Raw genomic sequence first — 17,618 nt, 5'->3', positions numbered from 1 at the left:
AGCAAGCAAGGAAGTACCAAATCAGACAAGCATTAAGCAAAAGCTTGATCAATAAACTTCCAAGAGGAAAACTACACCTCCACCATCAAACCCATTGCCTTCTAGCACTGAAGATGTCTCCTAGTTGGTAATGAAACATCTGCATTTTTTTCCATCAAACTCAAGAGATCAGAAAATTGTTTCCAATAAGAAAATATGGGTCAGCTGTCTCTTCAATAAGGCCCAGTTCAATTATTTTCAGTTAAGACATGCATGGAGTTGCTTTTGAAGGACCTTTGTTGAGGTCTTTGCTGTTTCTCTCGTCCAAGGGCTTGGAGGTTCTGTTGCATCAATTTGCTTAACTAAGTTGTTGATGCACCTGATGGTTGCACTTTGAGAGGCAAAGATTGGTAATGGTCGTAATGGTGGGTTATGTGTGTTTGCAGCTTAGTGTAAGCAACCTTGTGACCCATTGGACCATTTTTCGAGAAAATGGAGTCAGTCTAATGCAGCGGTGTCAAACTGCCGGCCTGCGGGCCGGACGTGTCATGACGAAACCGTACCCACCCCATTGCTGGCAATGGGGAAAAAGCTCCGATACATCGCGCGACGTCATGTGACGTCGCGAGTTTGACATGCCTGGTCTAATGTGATCAGAATAAACCTTTAATTTTCAACTGACCATATTTTTTACTGCAATGCTGTTCAGTTTTGTGATCATTTAAGGAGGTACATATCATAAACAGAAAAATAACTCTAATGGCAAATGAACTTCATTAATAAGTCAGTGTTTACTTACCTTACCCTCTGGAACCAGCTGCCGGTGGAGCTGAGGACTGCTCCCGACCTCCGATCATTCCGCCGGGGCCTGAAGACCTGGCTCTTTGAGCTCTCGGGCCCAGGCTGAGGAGACACTCATTTTAATTGGGGTTTTTAATAGTACAGGGTTGATTTAATATTTTTTAAATTGGGTTTTAACTTTTGTATGGTTGATTTTTAACTCCCTGTAAACCGCCCTGAGTCCTCAGGGAAAGGGCGGTATATAAATGCAATAAAATAAATAAATAAATAAATAAATAAACAGATAAATAGAATAATCATGAGCAGGCAAAAAAAGCAGTGGGGGTGGAGCAACTTCTGATTTCCTGTAGGTTTTCCTATTGACTTTACTTGTGGTAAGCTGGCAGGGAACATTGACCATATGAATGCTGCCATGGCCACAACTTTTTCAAAAGTTCTGAAAAACATGGACATTTTATACAATATGTACAACATTTCTTTAAAATATTGGGCTATCTGTTGCAAATTTATTAACCTCTTTATTGTTAAATTATTTATGTGTGTTGAAGAGGAATCTATTCTGCCAATCTGAGAGCCAGCTGTTTGGCAGTCCTTGATGACATTGATTAGCCAGACGTCATAATTTTATGGGTTCAAAGTCAGTTTTTGCTGCATTTTCTCTGTTGAACTTCTGCTTACCTCTTTTCTTGCACAGAGGGACACTAACATTCTTTCTGAAAACTCTTTTAATGTATGGTAAATTTGATGTGACACTAAAGGCTTGTAAATACAAAAAAAAAAACCTTGATGGATTTTCTTTCTGGAAGATGGCAAGGACCAATCTTTTATAACATGCTGCTGCTGTCTGGATCTAAGGCTGGGGGACACTTCCATGCTCTGCCATGGCCCGATCTGGGCTTTGGAGGTGTTTTCCAGGCTGCTGCCATCCGGATCTAAGGTCGGGGGATGCTTCTGCACTCCTCACGCGGCCTGATCCGTATTTTGGAGGTGTTATCCAGGCCGCTGCCACCCTGTTTTGAGGCTAGGGAATGCTTCTGCACACCTCCTCACAGCCCTCTGGGGGCCTTTTCCAGGCCACTGCTGTCTGGATCTAAGACCAGGGGATGCTTCCGCACCTCCCCTGGCCTGATCGGGCCTGGAAAATGCCTCTGGAGCCCAGATCAGGCCAAAGGGGGTGTGCGGAAGCAATCCCTAGCCTCAAATCTGGGCAGCAGAGGCCTGAAAAAGGCTCTGGAGCTTGGATCGGGCCACGGGGGTGCATGGAAGCATTCCCTGGCCTCAAATATTGGTGGCAACGGCCTGGAAAAGGCTTCCAGAGCCCACATTGGGCCACAGGGGTGCACGGAAATGTTCTCCAGCCTCCAATCCAAGTAGCAGCAGAAACCATGGCAGTGAGGAGACAGATCTTTTCCAGGTGAATTCGGCGTGGCAGGAAGGGAGGAGGAAGCATGCGGTATCTTGGTCGGGGAGGCCTTTGGGGCCTGTTCCAGCACTATGCCCTCCATGGCCTTCCCCATGCTGAGATATCTCATGTTTGCTTAACAAGCAGCATGTGTTTTAACGAGGAAGGGAGTAATCTTGTACCTCGAACGAGATTCCTTCTATGAGCTTTTGAGTTACGAATGGAATGGGCACTCATACCTCTAGGACTATCTGTATAGTCATGGATCATCTTTTGAGGGGTAATATTCCACAATAGTTTTCAGTGTGTCGTGTCTGTGGTTATTTCAGCTTATAATGCAACTGATAAACTTTAATAATGTTTCAGGCAGTAAAAACTTTATGAATGAAACAATTTCTGACAAATTATGTTTGCTAAGTATTCTTGAAGCTATCCCCTTATTTCAGGGGTAAGGAGTGAATTAATTTGTTTGACTTTGTTTGACTTTCTTTGCAATTTATCTTAGTACTAATATCCTCATGCTCCAAGAATGAGCATTTGTTAGATGAGAAGTAGAATGGTCTTGGGCTCTTTGTTCAAAAGTTACCAAAGTTTAGATCTATAGAGAAATGTGCTGCTGGTTCTTATTGTCTATTCTTAGCACGATAATTATCAGCCAGATGCTAGTTAGCTGGTCGAATGGCCAGCTCAATCCAAGCATGGCCCAGAATATTCCAAATGAAGAACCTCAAAGCCAATAATCTAGATAGTCAAGAATATAAAATAAAACCAGTAGCTTCTTTTGAAACATGATAGAAATTTCTGGGATGGCTAGACAAGGGGGGAAAAAAATCTAAAAATATTAAAATTGGGGGACATCTTTTAAGTAGAGCATTCACCCTGTTGCTTTTTCCTCTTACTATTTTTTTTATTCTAGATCATTTTTAATTTGCAAAGTAATAGTAGTAAAGTTGGAAGGGACCTTGGAGGTCATCTAGTCCAACCCCCTGCTCAGGCAGGAATCCATTTCAGACAAATGGCTGTCCAGTCTCTTCTTAAAAACTTCAGTGTTGGAGCATTCACAGCCTCCGGAGGCAGGTCATTCCACTGATTAATTCTAATTAGTTAGTTCTAATTAGTTCTAACTGTCAGGAAATTTCTCCTTAGTTCTTGGTTGCTTCTCTCTATGCTTAGTTTCCATCCGTTGCTTCTTGTCCTGCCTTCAGGTGCAGCAAAAGTCATTGCTGATTTTTCTTTAGCGATATTAGACTTTGTACATGATATATAAGTACTAATGTTTTTTGTTATAAGATCAACCTGAAATTAATTTTACCAGTTTATAACTCCTGTTTTGCTAGTGGTTTTAATATAATCTCTAATCATTATATGCATTATATACTTGATTATGTACATTTAATCATTTCTACATTATACTATGTATGTCTTTCTAATACTATTGAGTCCTTTTAAATATCCAGCTGATGTGATGAAATATTTCTTTTATATTATGGTATTTCCAACTTTTATTATTGTATGATTTGTCCTTCTCAGATATTTTTAAGGATTTATATATAAGTAATATTTTATACAAAATTTCCTTTACATTATAACTTGATGTAATTTTTATAAATTTAATTCATACTTCCTTCTGTTGTTTATTACAATTGTTTCTCTAATTATCTTGTTTTCTAGACTCACAAAATACTTTGAAATAAAATTGGCTGGGTTTCACAAAATGCTAAGCTACAAAAAGCCTAAGTAAATTTAATTTCCACGTTACAGTAGTGTTCAAATGTACATGTTCGATCTTTAACTGATCTCGTCAACCATGTTAAGAAAAAACAGCTGACGAATTTAGGACAGGTAACTATTCAGTGGGTTCTGCAGAAAAAATGAATAACATTTGTATAGTCAATGAATTTTTCAATGAACTGTGAATGGCTTTCAATCAAATACAATGAATCAATTAAACTTTTTGTTGTTGGGTTGTTAGTCTTTGTTACCTCTTTATTAGGGAACGTAATGCTTTTGCTTTTCTTTGGAGTGCTCATCCATAACTTTTCAAAATTCTGTACATTCTGCTAAGTTGTAATGTTTTGCTTGACTATTGTCATAGTGTATTGCATGAATCCAACTAATTGTGGCTTATTTCATAAACTATAGGCAAGAAAGTCCATGTGATGTGTTGTTACTGATCTCTGCTGTCCCTCTAATAGCTAATTCCTTCTCTATTCTTAAGAAAATGCACTAGGATACCTTTATCAATTGGGATTTTTAGGACCAAAAACTGTGTCACTAGAAGTTTTTTTAGCTTAATACATATGAATCTATGTTTAACATAGCACATCCCACATTTGAGCAGCTTTCAGAGGAAACATATTGATGCTTTTACATAGAACACATTATGCTAATCTAAATGTGTATGAACAATTATACTTAGCTATGCTGTCCAAGAGAGGGCACCACTGATCCAACCAAAATTAGCAATAGGTACTGTATTCCTATTACAGTAGAGGTCACTTGGGTCTCCACTAAGGATGACTGTAGATGCTCCGTCAATAATTTAGCCTTGGTCATTTGTACTGAAAGTATCTATCCAATAGTATTTTAATTAGCAGTATCAGGACCTGTGCAGCATTCTTTACTTTTTGTTTTGTAGCCTTTATACCAAATTGGCTCTCAATTCTTTATTAGACATATTAAAACCATGTTTTCTTTCTGTGATAGGGCACATTTCTAACTATCATTGATTCTTACATGGTAATAATAGTGTAGCTGAATCTTCATTTAAAGTACTGATAGCATCTTGATGAAATATTTGCCCGGTACTGCTGTTGCAGTTGTGAAAAGTGAGGATTCTGATTTGTCTGCTCAATTAACATGGACTATATAACACTGTTGTTGCTGTTCCTTATAATTAACAATTCATGGCTGTTTCACCATTATGTAATTCACTTAGGAGCCACTGGAGCAGGGGTCTTCAAACTTGGCATTTTTATGACTTATGGACTTCAGCTCCCAGAATTCCACGCTGGCTGAGGATTTCTGGGAGTTGAAGTCCAAAGTCATAAAAGGCCCCTGCTCTGGACAGTGCCTCATCATGTGATCCTAGGCTCTTCATGTAAACACATGGGTCTCAAAATGTTCATATTTAAATGTCAGGAACAACATTTTCAACCTGGCCTTCAAACAAATTATAAAACAATGGCATAATAAAGACAGATCATCTAAGTCTTGTTCCGTAGTCTTAGAATTTATTTTGAAACCATTTTTTTGTGGTCTGGGATCAACATTTGGGAATTCCAGTCACAAGTACTGAAAATCAGAGGCATTACTTCCTGCCATTTTGAGGACAAAAATCCATGAAAAATATAACATAAAGCAGTATCCTAAAGAAAAAAAGGAGGAATGGAAGACAACTGATCCATATTTTTAAAAACAACCCTGACCTACTCACAGTACCTTTTTAATTTTGGGGGGGGGGGAATTATTGGGTGTCTACTGTTAAAAAAATAGTTTGATAAAAATTGACAATTTGGAGAAAAAGGAGATAATACAGAGAGGATGGCTGAAGAAACCTCTGGTAATGTCCACAGCAGTTTAGGAACTAAGATAGGTACTCCAATGACTGACTTTTGATCTTAAATAAAGAATGCAGAAAGACGAAGAGCTTAAGGAAGATGCAGGAAGATGGGTTTGCACATTTTGAAAGCAACAGAGGACAAAAATCCATGAAAAATATAACATAAAGCATAACATAAATTTCCTTTGCTTTTCTGCATCATAAAGAAAACACTTCTCAATTTTACCCCTTTCCATTCCTTGTTAACAAAATAATAGCATTCACTCCTGGTCCCACCTACTTTGCACCTTCCTCACTTGCCATCAAAATGTTTTGGTGATTGTCTACTCTTCATGGCTAATACAATTGCTAGGCTGTTTTCTGCAGAAGTCCCTACAATCCAAACACAGTGATTCTTGGAACAAGGCATCAGGACATGTTCTCTTCAGATCATAAGCTACACTAAATATGGCAGACTGACTCAAACAGATAAAAAAATAAGTTTCCATGAGATTATTTCACCATGACATAGTGGAGCAATTTGTTCCCGACTGTTAATTTTTAGGAATCATTTCAGAAATTAGTTTCAGCAATTTGTTTTTTTAAAAAAGTTTGAGCAGTTCAATTCAGTATTTGTTTTAGATTTGCCCAGATAATCCATTTCAAAACTTAAAGACAGTAAATGTAGAGTTAGTAGAATTTCTTGGTTAACTCTTCCAGAGGAAAAGACCTGTATAGATACCATACTGTACTTCTAGAGCAAGATATGCAAACTGTTGAACTGAATGACTATGGTGCCAAGATTAGCGACAGTAATAGCACTTAAGACTTATATACTGCTTCACAGTGCTTTACAGCCCTCTCTAAGCAGTTTACAGAGTCAGCGTTTTGCTCCCAACAATCTGAGTTCTCGTTTTACCGACCTCGGAAGGATGGAAGGCTGAGTCAACCTTGAGCTGGTGAGGATCAAACTCCTGGCAGTGAGCTGAATTATCCTGCAGTACTGCATTCTCACCACTGTGTCCCCACGGCTCCCATATAACAGAAACCACTACTATATAAGATAAGTAGGAAAAATAACTAACTAAATAAAAATGTCTACTTTTTCAAAATCAAGAACTTAATGGGCTAAGGGAGTTTTTAGTTTTGAAAATGTGCACGTTTTCCAGGACATTTTACACCTTTTCTCTCTCTACTTTTCTAGCAAAAACATTCAGCTGTTGTGTTGGCTGCATTTCAGCAGAAATTCTTGGAATGACCAAGCAATAATGTGATTAGCATGGACACATGATTAATAATTTTGTCTTCCTTCAAATGCCACATACTGTGCATTTTACTGAATTTAGTCAAAAGAAAGAAATCTAATCTTTCTAGTGGCTGGATTCATACATGGAGGCAACCCGTTATATGGTTTACTTGAGTTAGTGCTATGTGAACTACTGTTGTGCTGTGCAGCCTATGGTTTATGCAGCAGTAAGCAACTCATGCTCCCCCATTATTTGTGAGATTCCCAAGACTGTTTTGACCATAATTATTAAAAATTAGCACTTTGAATTCCTGTTATTTCAAGGGTTTAAATATGTAAGATCTCCTTAAACACAATTTAGTGAGTAAAACTAACACTCTGGTTTTTAACAATACACCAAACAATAAACATCTAGAATAGATAACACTTTAAAAGAATGCCCCTAGGTTCTCCTCCACAAATAATGGTCTCCTACTCACTTTGCGTCATCACCATCATCACCACTTAATATGGGGTGCTCCCTTCCCCTGCCATATGTTAAGTGTGGTTCACATCTACTGAAAGACTGCCCATTCCTTGTTTATATAGTTTAGCATCTTTAATAACTGTAATTAATTTAAAATATAATTAAACCGAGTGCTAGCCAAGCATTCAATGCACTAAAGCAAAATGTAAATAAACTAGATCTTGTTTTCAGTTAGCAACCACAGTCATTTTTTATTTCCTGGCTCCATCCACTGAAGGCAATAGAAGGTGCTCGGGTTTCATGACCCTGCCCATATTTCTTGTCCTGCCTACACGAAGGTCTCCATTTAAAGTCTTTTCCATTCTGGCTGTAAGACAATTGACTGTAGGAAGACGGTAAGTGGAGCTGCAGTGGGCTGCAGGGAGCTGGGAAGGGGTTGTGATTGAGTCAGAATTACACACATGCAGTTGTTTGGAAAAGTAGAAAACCTGGTTCAAGTGGAATATGGATAACTGTTCTTGCTCTGTGTATAGTGTGAACATAAAAGTGAGAGATGGCTTTCACGGTTTAGAAGGAAGGAGAGACTGAGACGTTAAGGCAAAGAAAAAGAAATGGATAAAGAGTCTATAGTTATGTGAAAAGCTATGGAATAAGAAAGGAGAAAAATGCATTAAGGTAGCCACAGGAGAAGGGAGGCGGTGGCTCAGTGGGTTAGGACGCTGAGCTTGTCGATCAGAAGGTCGGCAGTTTGGCGGGTCGAATCCCGAGTGCCGCATAACAGAGTGAGAGCCTGTTACTCATCCCAGCTTCTGCCAACCTAGCAGTTCGAAAGCACGTAAAAATGCAAGTAGATAAATAGGGACCACTATGGTGGGAAGGTAACAGCGTTTCGTGCACCTTTGGCATCTAGTCATGCTGGCCACATGACCATGGAGATGTCCTCAGACAAGTGCTGGCTCATCAGCTTTGAAACAGAGATGAGCACCGGCCCCTAGAGTTGGAAACGACTACAACACATGTGCAGGGGAACCTTTACCTTTACCTTTAGCCACAGGAATCTTTTGGACCATCGGCCAATTTAGAATGTTGAAAATCTATGATGGGCACACTTGCAAAATCGCTGGCTTGAGAATCTCCCCCATGCAAAAAGTGATGGCCATGTGGGCATGACCAATCCCAAAACAACCCATGCATCTGAAGGCAAACTGGCCTTCTAGGATTTCTAGGTATTTCCATAGGGTCCAATGGTAGTATTTAAGTTCAGGGTTTGCAAGTGGTTTACAGGTGATCTTTTGAAAAAAGTCAGTAGGTAACATCCAGAGTAGGGTCTCTGGATTCATTTTTTCTCTAAGGATATCAATCTCACTTAGCCCAGGATTATAGGTGCAGAAGGGAAACAATGAGGCAGAGCCTGAGAACGAGACTCTGATAAAGGGATATGGACCAAAGATAATGTTTTGAAAAAAGCAAATTTAATAAGGGAATTAAAGAAAAGGAAGGAATGGAAGGAGAACCCCCTGCTCTTTGAACTTCAGCATTCATATAAAATCAAGGGTAAGAATTGGATGATTTATTAAAACACCTTTTTCTGAAACGTCTTATCTGTTTCTCAGATGAATGTTATGGAATCTGATGCACATATGCTCACTGTCTTTTGGGATGGATGTCTTGTATGGATAGAGTAAGAACTGTGAATCCAAATAGGAACAAGACTGGAGAGCAAATGAATTTAATCAGCTACATTGAAATATATTTTATCCATCTTATTTCATGTTTGTGTTTGTGTTGTTTCTATAATATGAATTGAAATGTTTTCTTGGTTTATAACTTATATCATTCAGATTTTATTTGCTTTGCTTAATGTACCCTGGGTGTCTTAGTTCATTCTTCATAACATGGAAGCTTTCATGCATCTTTGTATTGTGCTGAGATATAAATGTGAACATAAATGAAACACAAAACACAAATGAACAAATCATATTTGGAGTGTGGTTTTCTATGGTGTCAAAAGTGCAAAACTCTGAGCAATGGCAATGAATTAAGGTTGAACAACATGCTTTAAGAATTAGTACATTTAATTTAGAAATGGGTTGAACCTTAATTAACTTAACTTTTCCAGCCATTTTTGGGAGCTACCAGTGGAGAAGGGTAAAAGTACTAAAAAATTTTGTACTGTGAATGCTTTATGAAAAGACTTGAACTTCTATCGTAACTTAAAGAACAATAGTAGCTTCAAAGTCACACCTCAGAATAGACAGAAGCTTTTACACTGCATCTTTTGCATTATTCTGGGTGAAATAGATCCTGGCCATTCTCTGCAGGAACATCATTTTTATGGAGGTTAAAACTGATCATTTAAGTTATTATTTATATTATGTTCCATTGAGACTGTTATCTGAACTCTCAGTTTAGATCAAGAGATTGTTCAGGAATATCTACAAATGACTAGTCCAGGGGTAGGCAACCTTGGCTCTTTTATGACTCATGGACTTCAACTCCCAGAATTCCTGAGCCAGCATAGTTGACTCAGGAATTCTGGGAGTTGAAGTCCATGAGTCATAAAAGAGCCGAGGTTGCCTACTCCTGGACTAGTCAATGCTATGGACCATCTTTATGGTCAAACAATGTATCAGATAGATAACTTGAAAGGGACTAAATCCACCACTCCAGGATTACACTAGCCTGATCCTGTCCCACTACATCGTAGAATTGTTTTTTTCCATTAGCTCAGTGTTTCAACCTTGGCAACTTCAAACTGGTATACTTCAATGCCCAGAATTCCTGCGTCTGACTAATTCTGGCAATTGAATGCAGTATTTAAAGTTGCCAAGATTGAGAAACATTGCACCAGTATGTGCATTCTTGATGAGAACAGAGAAATCCATTGATTTCTGGCATAACCCTTATCTTAGTTAAAAATCCTTAAATATTGACTGGTTAAATCAACAGTTTATTTTAGTACACAGTGACCGATGGCTTTTCCCCAAGTAGAGAATTGGAAAGTAGCAAGAAATCAAGAATGAGGAACCACTGATGGCAAAACCAAGCCTGGTGACATTTTCTGCCTAAAAGCAGTGCTTTGAGGCCAGCAGAGAAGGAAGTGGGGTACATCTGTCCCTTTGCTGAGGGACTAGCACCTCATGGCCTGAGGTTCCTCTGCAGTTAGCTAGGCAATGGCAATCCAGCCAATCAGATCAGCTGATGATTTATTTATGCAAGCCCATCACTGAGACTGGACAACCATTTATCTGAAATGATATAGGGTCTCTTGCTCCGGAGGGAGGTTAGACTAGAAGACCTCCAAGGAGATTTTGTTCAAGAAAAGTTGCTGGGAAGCTCTGCATTAACCATGGGCTTCTATCCCTTTGAATGAGGTAAATGGGGGTATATTTGTTGCTCCACTGGATGGAGGAGGGAAAAAAAAGAATTCTCTGCACTCAGATCCTTTTAAAATACCCACGGTTACTGCAGGACTTTGACCTCAAGTTATAAATCCTTACTTGTTCGCTGTCAATGTCTGGGATAAATCAAAGAAGATTTTACCCGATCTTTAACATGAGAACATTATCTTTGTTCTGTCTCTACAGAGCTGGGGGTGTGTGATGCATATTTAATTAAATTTTTATTTTATTTTATTTTAATTCCATTTATATCCCGCCCTTCTCCGAAGACTCAGGGCGGCTTACAAGCTTAGCAGTAGCCTTCATTCTATGTATATGCCTGCTTATTAGGGCTTTCACACACACCCCAAGCGGCATTATTACAAAGTCAGCTTATTGCCCCCAACAATCTGGGTCCTCATTTTACCTACCTCGGAAGGATGGAAGGCTGGGTCAACCTTGAGCCTGGTGGGATGCGAACCTGCACTAATTGCAGGCAGCTGGTGTTACTTAAGGAGGCATTAGCCCACTGCTCCACCAAGGCTCTTTTAAAAATAATTAATTAAATAATAAATAATTTTTAAATTGTTACTCCATGTGATTTTAAATTAGGAAATTTTAAAAATCAGCGATCATACCTCTATCCCCTCATATGACTCCCATTTGACGTCTGTATATGGATGTACAAACACAGGTGCAGACTGCATTTCTCCAAAGAAAACCTTATCACGACCCATCTGAAACATTTTAAATAAGCTGTATATAAATAATTTTGAGTGAAATCATCACAAGGATTCTCACATCAGGAGGTGGGATAGCATCATAGGACTGCTCCACAGAACCTTAGTGGAGCAGTGGGCTAATGCCTCCTTAAGTAACACCAGCTGCCTGCAATTAGTGCAGGTTCGCATCCCACCAGGCTCAAGGTTGACTCAGCCTTCCATCCTTCCGAGGTAGGTAAAATGAGGACCCAGATTGTTGGGGGCAATAAGCTGACTTTGTAATAATGCCGCTTGCGGGGGGTATGAAAGCCCTAATAAGCAGGCATATACATAGAATGAAGGCTACTGCTAAGCTTGTAAGCCACCCTGAGTCTTCGGAGAAGGGCGGGATATAAATGGAATTAAAATTAAATTAAAAAATTGATTCCCCTTCCCCTTTGTAGGCAGAAGATTGTGGCATCTTGCACAGCCTCTTAGCCGCCATTCTGCTTCAGTAGCATATTTGAAACAAGGATGGATTTTGCTTGCATTCATGAAGTAACTTTACAGTGATTGGAATTTGAGAACAGTCAATTTTGAAAAAGATTTGATTTGGAAGTCATGCAAATTTGTGCTTTTTCTCTTATATCTCATCTTTGGAGGAAAATACTACCATTCCTTTCCGCTTCAGAGCACTTTTTAATGGTCCAGCATTAGCCTGGTATTTCAAGCAAGGCCTCTCCATCAGTTATTGCTAGGAAAACTCACTAATTGGCCGACAGCACTGAAAAGCAGGAGCAGAACTGAACAGGCACAGCCTCTTTTGACTGATCTCTTAGTTGCTAGAAGAATTAGAGATTAGCATTTGGCTTTTTCAGGGAATAAGTGTCCTTCTTTCACTCTTTTATTGACAATCATGGACCGTGGTGTCTCCTTGCAGAGTAAGAATGAATTCTGTTACTGCACATTTAATGGAGAAGAAGACTCTTCTAGATTATAGGTCCTCTAGAGGTCCTCCAAAGAGAATTCAAGCTGTGCACAGGTGGCTTTTATAGTTATTACACTGTCAGATCAGTGGACATCAAATATATTTAGTGATGTTTGGAGTTGTAAGCAGTTATAACAGAAAAGACCCCACTTCTTTTTCATGTTACTTATATGGCAGATCCTAGAAGTGGATTGTGGAGTAGACTAAGGGGCATTATCCAGTTAAAGGAAGCCTATCTATCTATCTATCTATCTATCTATCTATCTATCTATCTATCTATCTATCTATCTATCTATCATCTATCTATCTATCTATCTATCTATCTATCTATCTATCTATCTATCTATCTATCTATCTATTGCTTCTCCTTCCACCAGGAATTCCAGGCTATCTATCTATCTATCTATCTATCTATCTATCTATCTATCTATCTATCTATCTATCTATCTATCTATCTATCTATCAATCATCTATCTATCTATTGCTTCTCCTTCCACCAGGAGTTCCCTAATGGCTTACCTTTCCTCAACTTTTTTTCAACAGTCTTGGCAGGAATCTGGAGGTGAGAGGGACTAACTGGTTCAAAATCATCCAGTGATTATATATTTACTACTTTTAGGGTTCACTTATTGTGTTTATTATTAATGCTGTACTTTGTTATATGTTACATGTTAATATTATATAGAAATTCCCTCCTTCAAGACCAGTCTGCTTTCATCTCTCATTCAAAGTTAGATTCTGTTTGCATCTAAAAGTCAAATATCAAGGATCTGTTCTGTTACACATTTTTGTTACTCTTCGTGTCTGAAATTTCCACTATAGGCAATGTAGAGGTGATAAACAGAAATATGTCCATTAATACAAGGATGGAATGCATTGTGGCTGGCAACAAATTATACAAATTGTGGAAATAATGCAGATTGTTTCTCAGCATATCTTTCTCGGTCTCAGCTTGGCAACTCAGACTGATTTTATAGAAATTAATGTTTCCCGCAAGGCCAGAAACCCTATCTATTTGAGTTTACTATTAACCTAAATTTCTGGTGGGTTTTTTTTTGTATCACCCAGAAATCCTCTAAGCTGTTAATTATAGAGGATGTAATTTCTGAACTCAGTAAGTTACAACATTTTTTTTTAAAAAAAACCTTAATATTATCTGGCATATTGATTCAGACGCTGGATGAGATGTTTATAGTAACTGAGGTTTTGTTGCTGTTGTTATTTTTGCTAGGACTGAGAGACAGCCAGTTTGGTGTAGTGCTTAGTCCTGTCTTAGGTGCAAAGCCAACTGGGTGACCTTGGGCCAGTCCCTCTTTCTTAGCTCCAGGAAGAAGAAGGCAGTGGCAAACCTCTTCTGAAATCTTGCCAAGAAAGCTGAAGGGTCTACTCCAGGCAGTTCCCAGGAACTGAGGCTGATTCAAAGGTACGCAACAAAATAATTAAAAAGCATGATTTCATGTGGGTAGTACTACAGATACTTTATAAATGATCCCTGGTGTCTAGGAGGCTGCAAATTTGGAAGACATTTCTCTGTCAAGAGGCAGACTGGTTTCCTTTCCCATGGAACTCTCTCTCTGTGCCATTCTTCTCCTGACCATCTCCTGCTACCTGTGGAATACAGAAGCTCGCAAAGCTGGAGCTACGCTCACGGTGCCAAATGGGGGTGACCGGGGTACCTGGGGCTCAAACAATTTTTGCCCAAAAGGCTATGCTTATGGCTTCTCCCTGAAGGTAAAAGTTTACTTTTTAGATGTTCTTTTACTTCTGAATATTCCCTTGAAATTAATTCTTCAGCTTTGACTATCTGTTAAGAAAGGCAATCAAGAAATAATTATCTTGATGCTTAATACTTTTGATTCTGTAATTAAAGAAAGGCACTGAGTTTGGTGTGATACTGTACGGTTGATCTAGTCTTCAGGTTCTTCTGTATTTATGGGTAAATGTTGGAAATTCTGAGAAATGATGTTTGAAGGACAGCAAGGGGAAAATCTAGAATTTCATCAGGATTGTATTGTATTTCATCAGGATTGTATTTTCTTAGGTGGAGGCTGCCCAAGGGTCAGGTGATGATACAGCTCTTAATGGAATCCGCTTGTATTGTAATGATGGCTCAACAATTGAGTCTAGTGTTGGACCGTGAGTAACTGACTTTCTTACCATATTTCCTTTTCTTGTCATGAAGAATGGGAGAGGAGATGACTGGTGCTTAGTTTACTGCTATCTAACCTTGAAAGTCAGCTTTTCTGATTTCAGAAGGGGAAGGCACTGAAAGGCTTACGGGCCTCTCTGAATAAGCAGCTGATGCTAAGATTTTTGTATTCCTGCATGGTGCAAAAATAGCTAGAAATAGTTTGTGGGCCATAGTAAGTGTATCTATTTTGCTCCCTTCCATTGTTCTTCCTTGACATGCATTCACTCGAACAATACTCCATTTGGACTTTAGTCTCCACACACTTCTCTAATTGTGCTATTCATGAATCAATAACTCTTCTTTTTGGGATACATGGACTGCAGGGCTGAGCTACTTGTACAACTACAGCAGTGTAGTTATTATTGTCATATCCTTGAATTATGGACATATCTTTTTAATATTCAATCCCAGACAATTCAGTCACTATGCCAGGGAATATTTTTGTTGCTGTATTAAGCACTGTTGATAAATGTGTATATTTGCCTACATTTACCTATTTATCAGATTATTTAATTGGTTTAATTGCAAATGAAGGCCTCAGCAATTAAAATGCCTCAAACCAGGATTAGGACAGTATAGGGCCATAGGAGATATTTATGTTTTTGTTTATTTATTGTATTTATATGGCCGCCCACTTACTCTCGGTGACTTACAAACAATAAAAACTCAATATGAAAAGCATAAAAACAATAACTCTTCGCCCTGCTGATGACAACAAGAAATCGAAGGAGCTACTTGATGTGCTCCATCCCCGGGCCCATTGGCAGAACCAGGTCTTCAGGGACTTGTGAAAGAGTGAAAGAGCAAAAGAGAAACTGGGGGCCAGTTTCTAATCTCTGCGGGGATAATGTTCCAAAAGGAGGGAGCTACCATGGAAAAGAACCTTCTTCTGGGTCCTGCCAGATGAATTTCATTAGGAGACAGGAACCACAACATTTCTTGCCCTCATGCTCTAGTGCAGGGGTCTTCAAACTTGGCCCTTCTATGACTTGTGGACTTCAACTCCCAGAATTCCTCAGCCAGCCATGCTGAATTCTGGGAGTTGAAGTCTACAAGTCATAAAAGGGCCAAGTTTGAAGGCCCCTGCTCTAGTGAATTGGGTGGATATACCAAGAAAGAGAGGATCCTTCAGATAACCTGTTCCAGGCTTTAAAAGTAAAAAGTAAAAACCAGCACCTTGAATTGCATCCAAAACCAGCACCTTGAATTGCATCCAAAAGGAAATTGGTAGCCAATGCAGCTTTCACAGGAAAGGTAACACATGCACACACCTGGGTCTGTTGCATCTTGAAACTTCTAGATCAGCAACCCAATATAGAGTGCATTGCAATAGTCAAGACAGGAGATGACTAGGGCATGAATGACTGTGAGCAGAGATTGTTGGTCCAGATAAGGGTGTAACTGGCACACAACCCATAGTTGCACAAAGGCCCTCCTGGCCACATCTGCCACCTGCTCCTTAAGCAGGAGTAGTGATTACATACTGGGTTTGTTTGAGACAGTGCCACCCCAGCCAAGACCACAGGTGGCAATTCTTCATGAACCAAGGAAACCCAACCCCAGAGCCACCTGGTTTTTCCCGGGTTCAGTTTCAGCCCATTGCTCCTCATCCCATCCTTAACAGCTTCTAAGTACTGTAAGAGAGAGATCATGGCATACTTAGCTCACCAAAGTGTGAGACATACAGCTGGATGCCATAAGCATATTGATTATATCTCAGCCCATGGTGTTGGGTGATCTGCAGTTTCATGCAGATGTTAAACAGAAGTGGAGAGAGTACCATGACCTGTGGGACCCAGCCAACAGTGGATGAGGGCTAGACATGTTACTTCTTGTCAACACTGATTGAGAATGTTGTTCCAACTTTCTTTATTGTAAAGCCCCCTCTTCCCAAATAACACCATGGGGATTGATTACATGGCAGCCAGAGGAGACATTCTGTTTTCCTGTGGATTGCCATTTTTTAAAGTAGCCAAGGAAACTGAAGTAGAACCTCAGACTTCCAGTGAAAAAACGAGGCACTGGATTTCCACCCAGGGCTTGCTGCTGAATAATAACTCACCTCTTCACTATGAATGAATGAATGGTAATTCATTCATTCCAGGGTAATAGAAGGAAGTCTTCTTTTTCAGGGGAAATGGAACTTACAATAGTGCAAAATAATCTGTGGAAGGAGAAGCCCCTACTGTAATGCACTATGAACATGACATGTATTGGGAAAGAGGTCAAAGGAAGGTTTGGGATAAAAATGTATACTTTATACCATATTTTCTTAGGTCCCTATGGTAGCATCCACAAGACCGCCTTCCTCCTATTGCCCCCCCCCCTATAATAGTCAATGAATCGGGCTGAATGTCAGCTATCGGTCCAGAGTTATTTAATGAATTTTTATAGCCCAAAGTAGACTCCAACCCAATTCCTAGATGAAGAGATTATCCTTGAATCTCTTGGACTGATGACAAATCTAGACACCCAAATCTTGGGGTATTTTTTTGCAGGTGGGGATACTGGAACCCAAAGAAGTCTTGTCAGACAGGTTTCCTGGTTTCTTTTTCTCTGAGAGTGGAAAGAGCTCAAGGAAGTGGTGACGATACAGGAGCTAACAGCATCCAATTCAACTGCAGTGATGGTGGTGTCCTGCATGGCACTGGCATGATGTGGGGTGAATTTGGCCCATGGAGCAAGCGCTGTCCATTGGTTGGGATATGTGGGATCCAAACAAAGGTGGAGTGTGAACAGGGCATTGGTGATGACACAGCACTCAATGATGTGAAGTTTTATTGCTGTTAATGGCTGATCCATATTTCCTCACCTATAAGTATCCTTTTACTATGGCTTTTCAAAGAATGTTAATTATAGTTAAATATTAACTTGAGAATGGAGGATATGTTTGTACCTAATGTCATGATATAAGGTACCTCCC

General features: G+C 39.4%; 1 protein-coding gene across 1 annotated transcript; it reads left to right on the top strand.

The window, feature by feature from the left end:
• Window positions 1–14,064: 14,064 nt before the first annotated feature.
• Window positions 14,065–17,485, top strand: LOC310640322 (vitelline membrane outer layer protein 1-like; the record flags this gene model as incomplete). Its single annotated transcript, XM_083362537.1, has 3 exons — window positions 14,065–14,235; window positions 14,546–14,640; window positions 17,194–17,485. 3 exons carry the CDS (start codon window positions 14,065–14,067, stop codon window positions 17,483–17,485), a joined length of 558 nt encoding a protein of 185 aa, XP_083218663.1.
• Between the last annotated feature and the right edge of the window lie 133 nt (window positions 17,486–17,618).

This window comes from Vipera ursinii, assembly GCF_947247035.1.
Source record: "Vipera ursinii genome assembly, chromosome: 4".
Taxonomy (NCBI): domain Eukaryota; kingdom Metazoa; phylum Chordata; class Lepidosauria; order Squamata; family Viperidae; genus Vipera; species Vipera ursinii.
The sequence above is the reverse complement of the archived record's forward strand: the minus strand, read 5'-3'. Positions and strand labels throughout refer to the sequence as shown.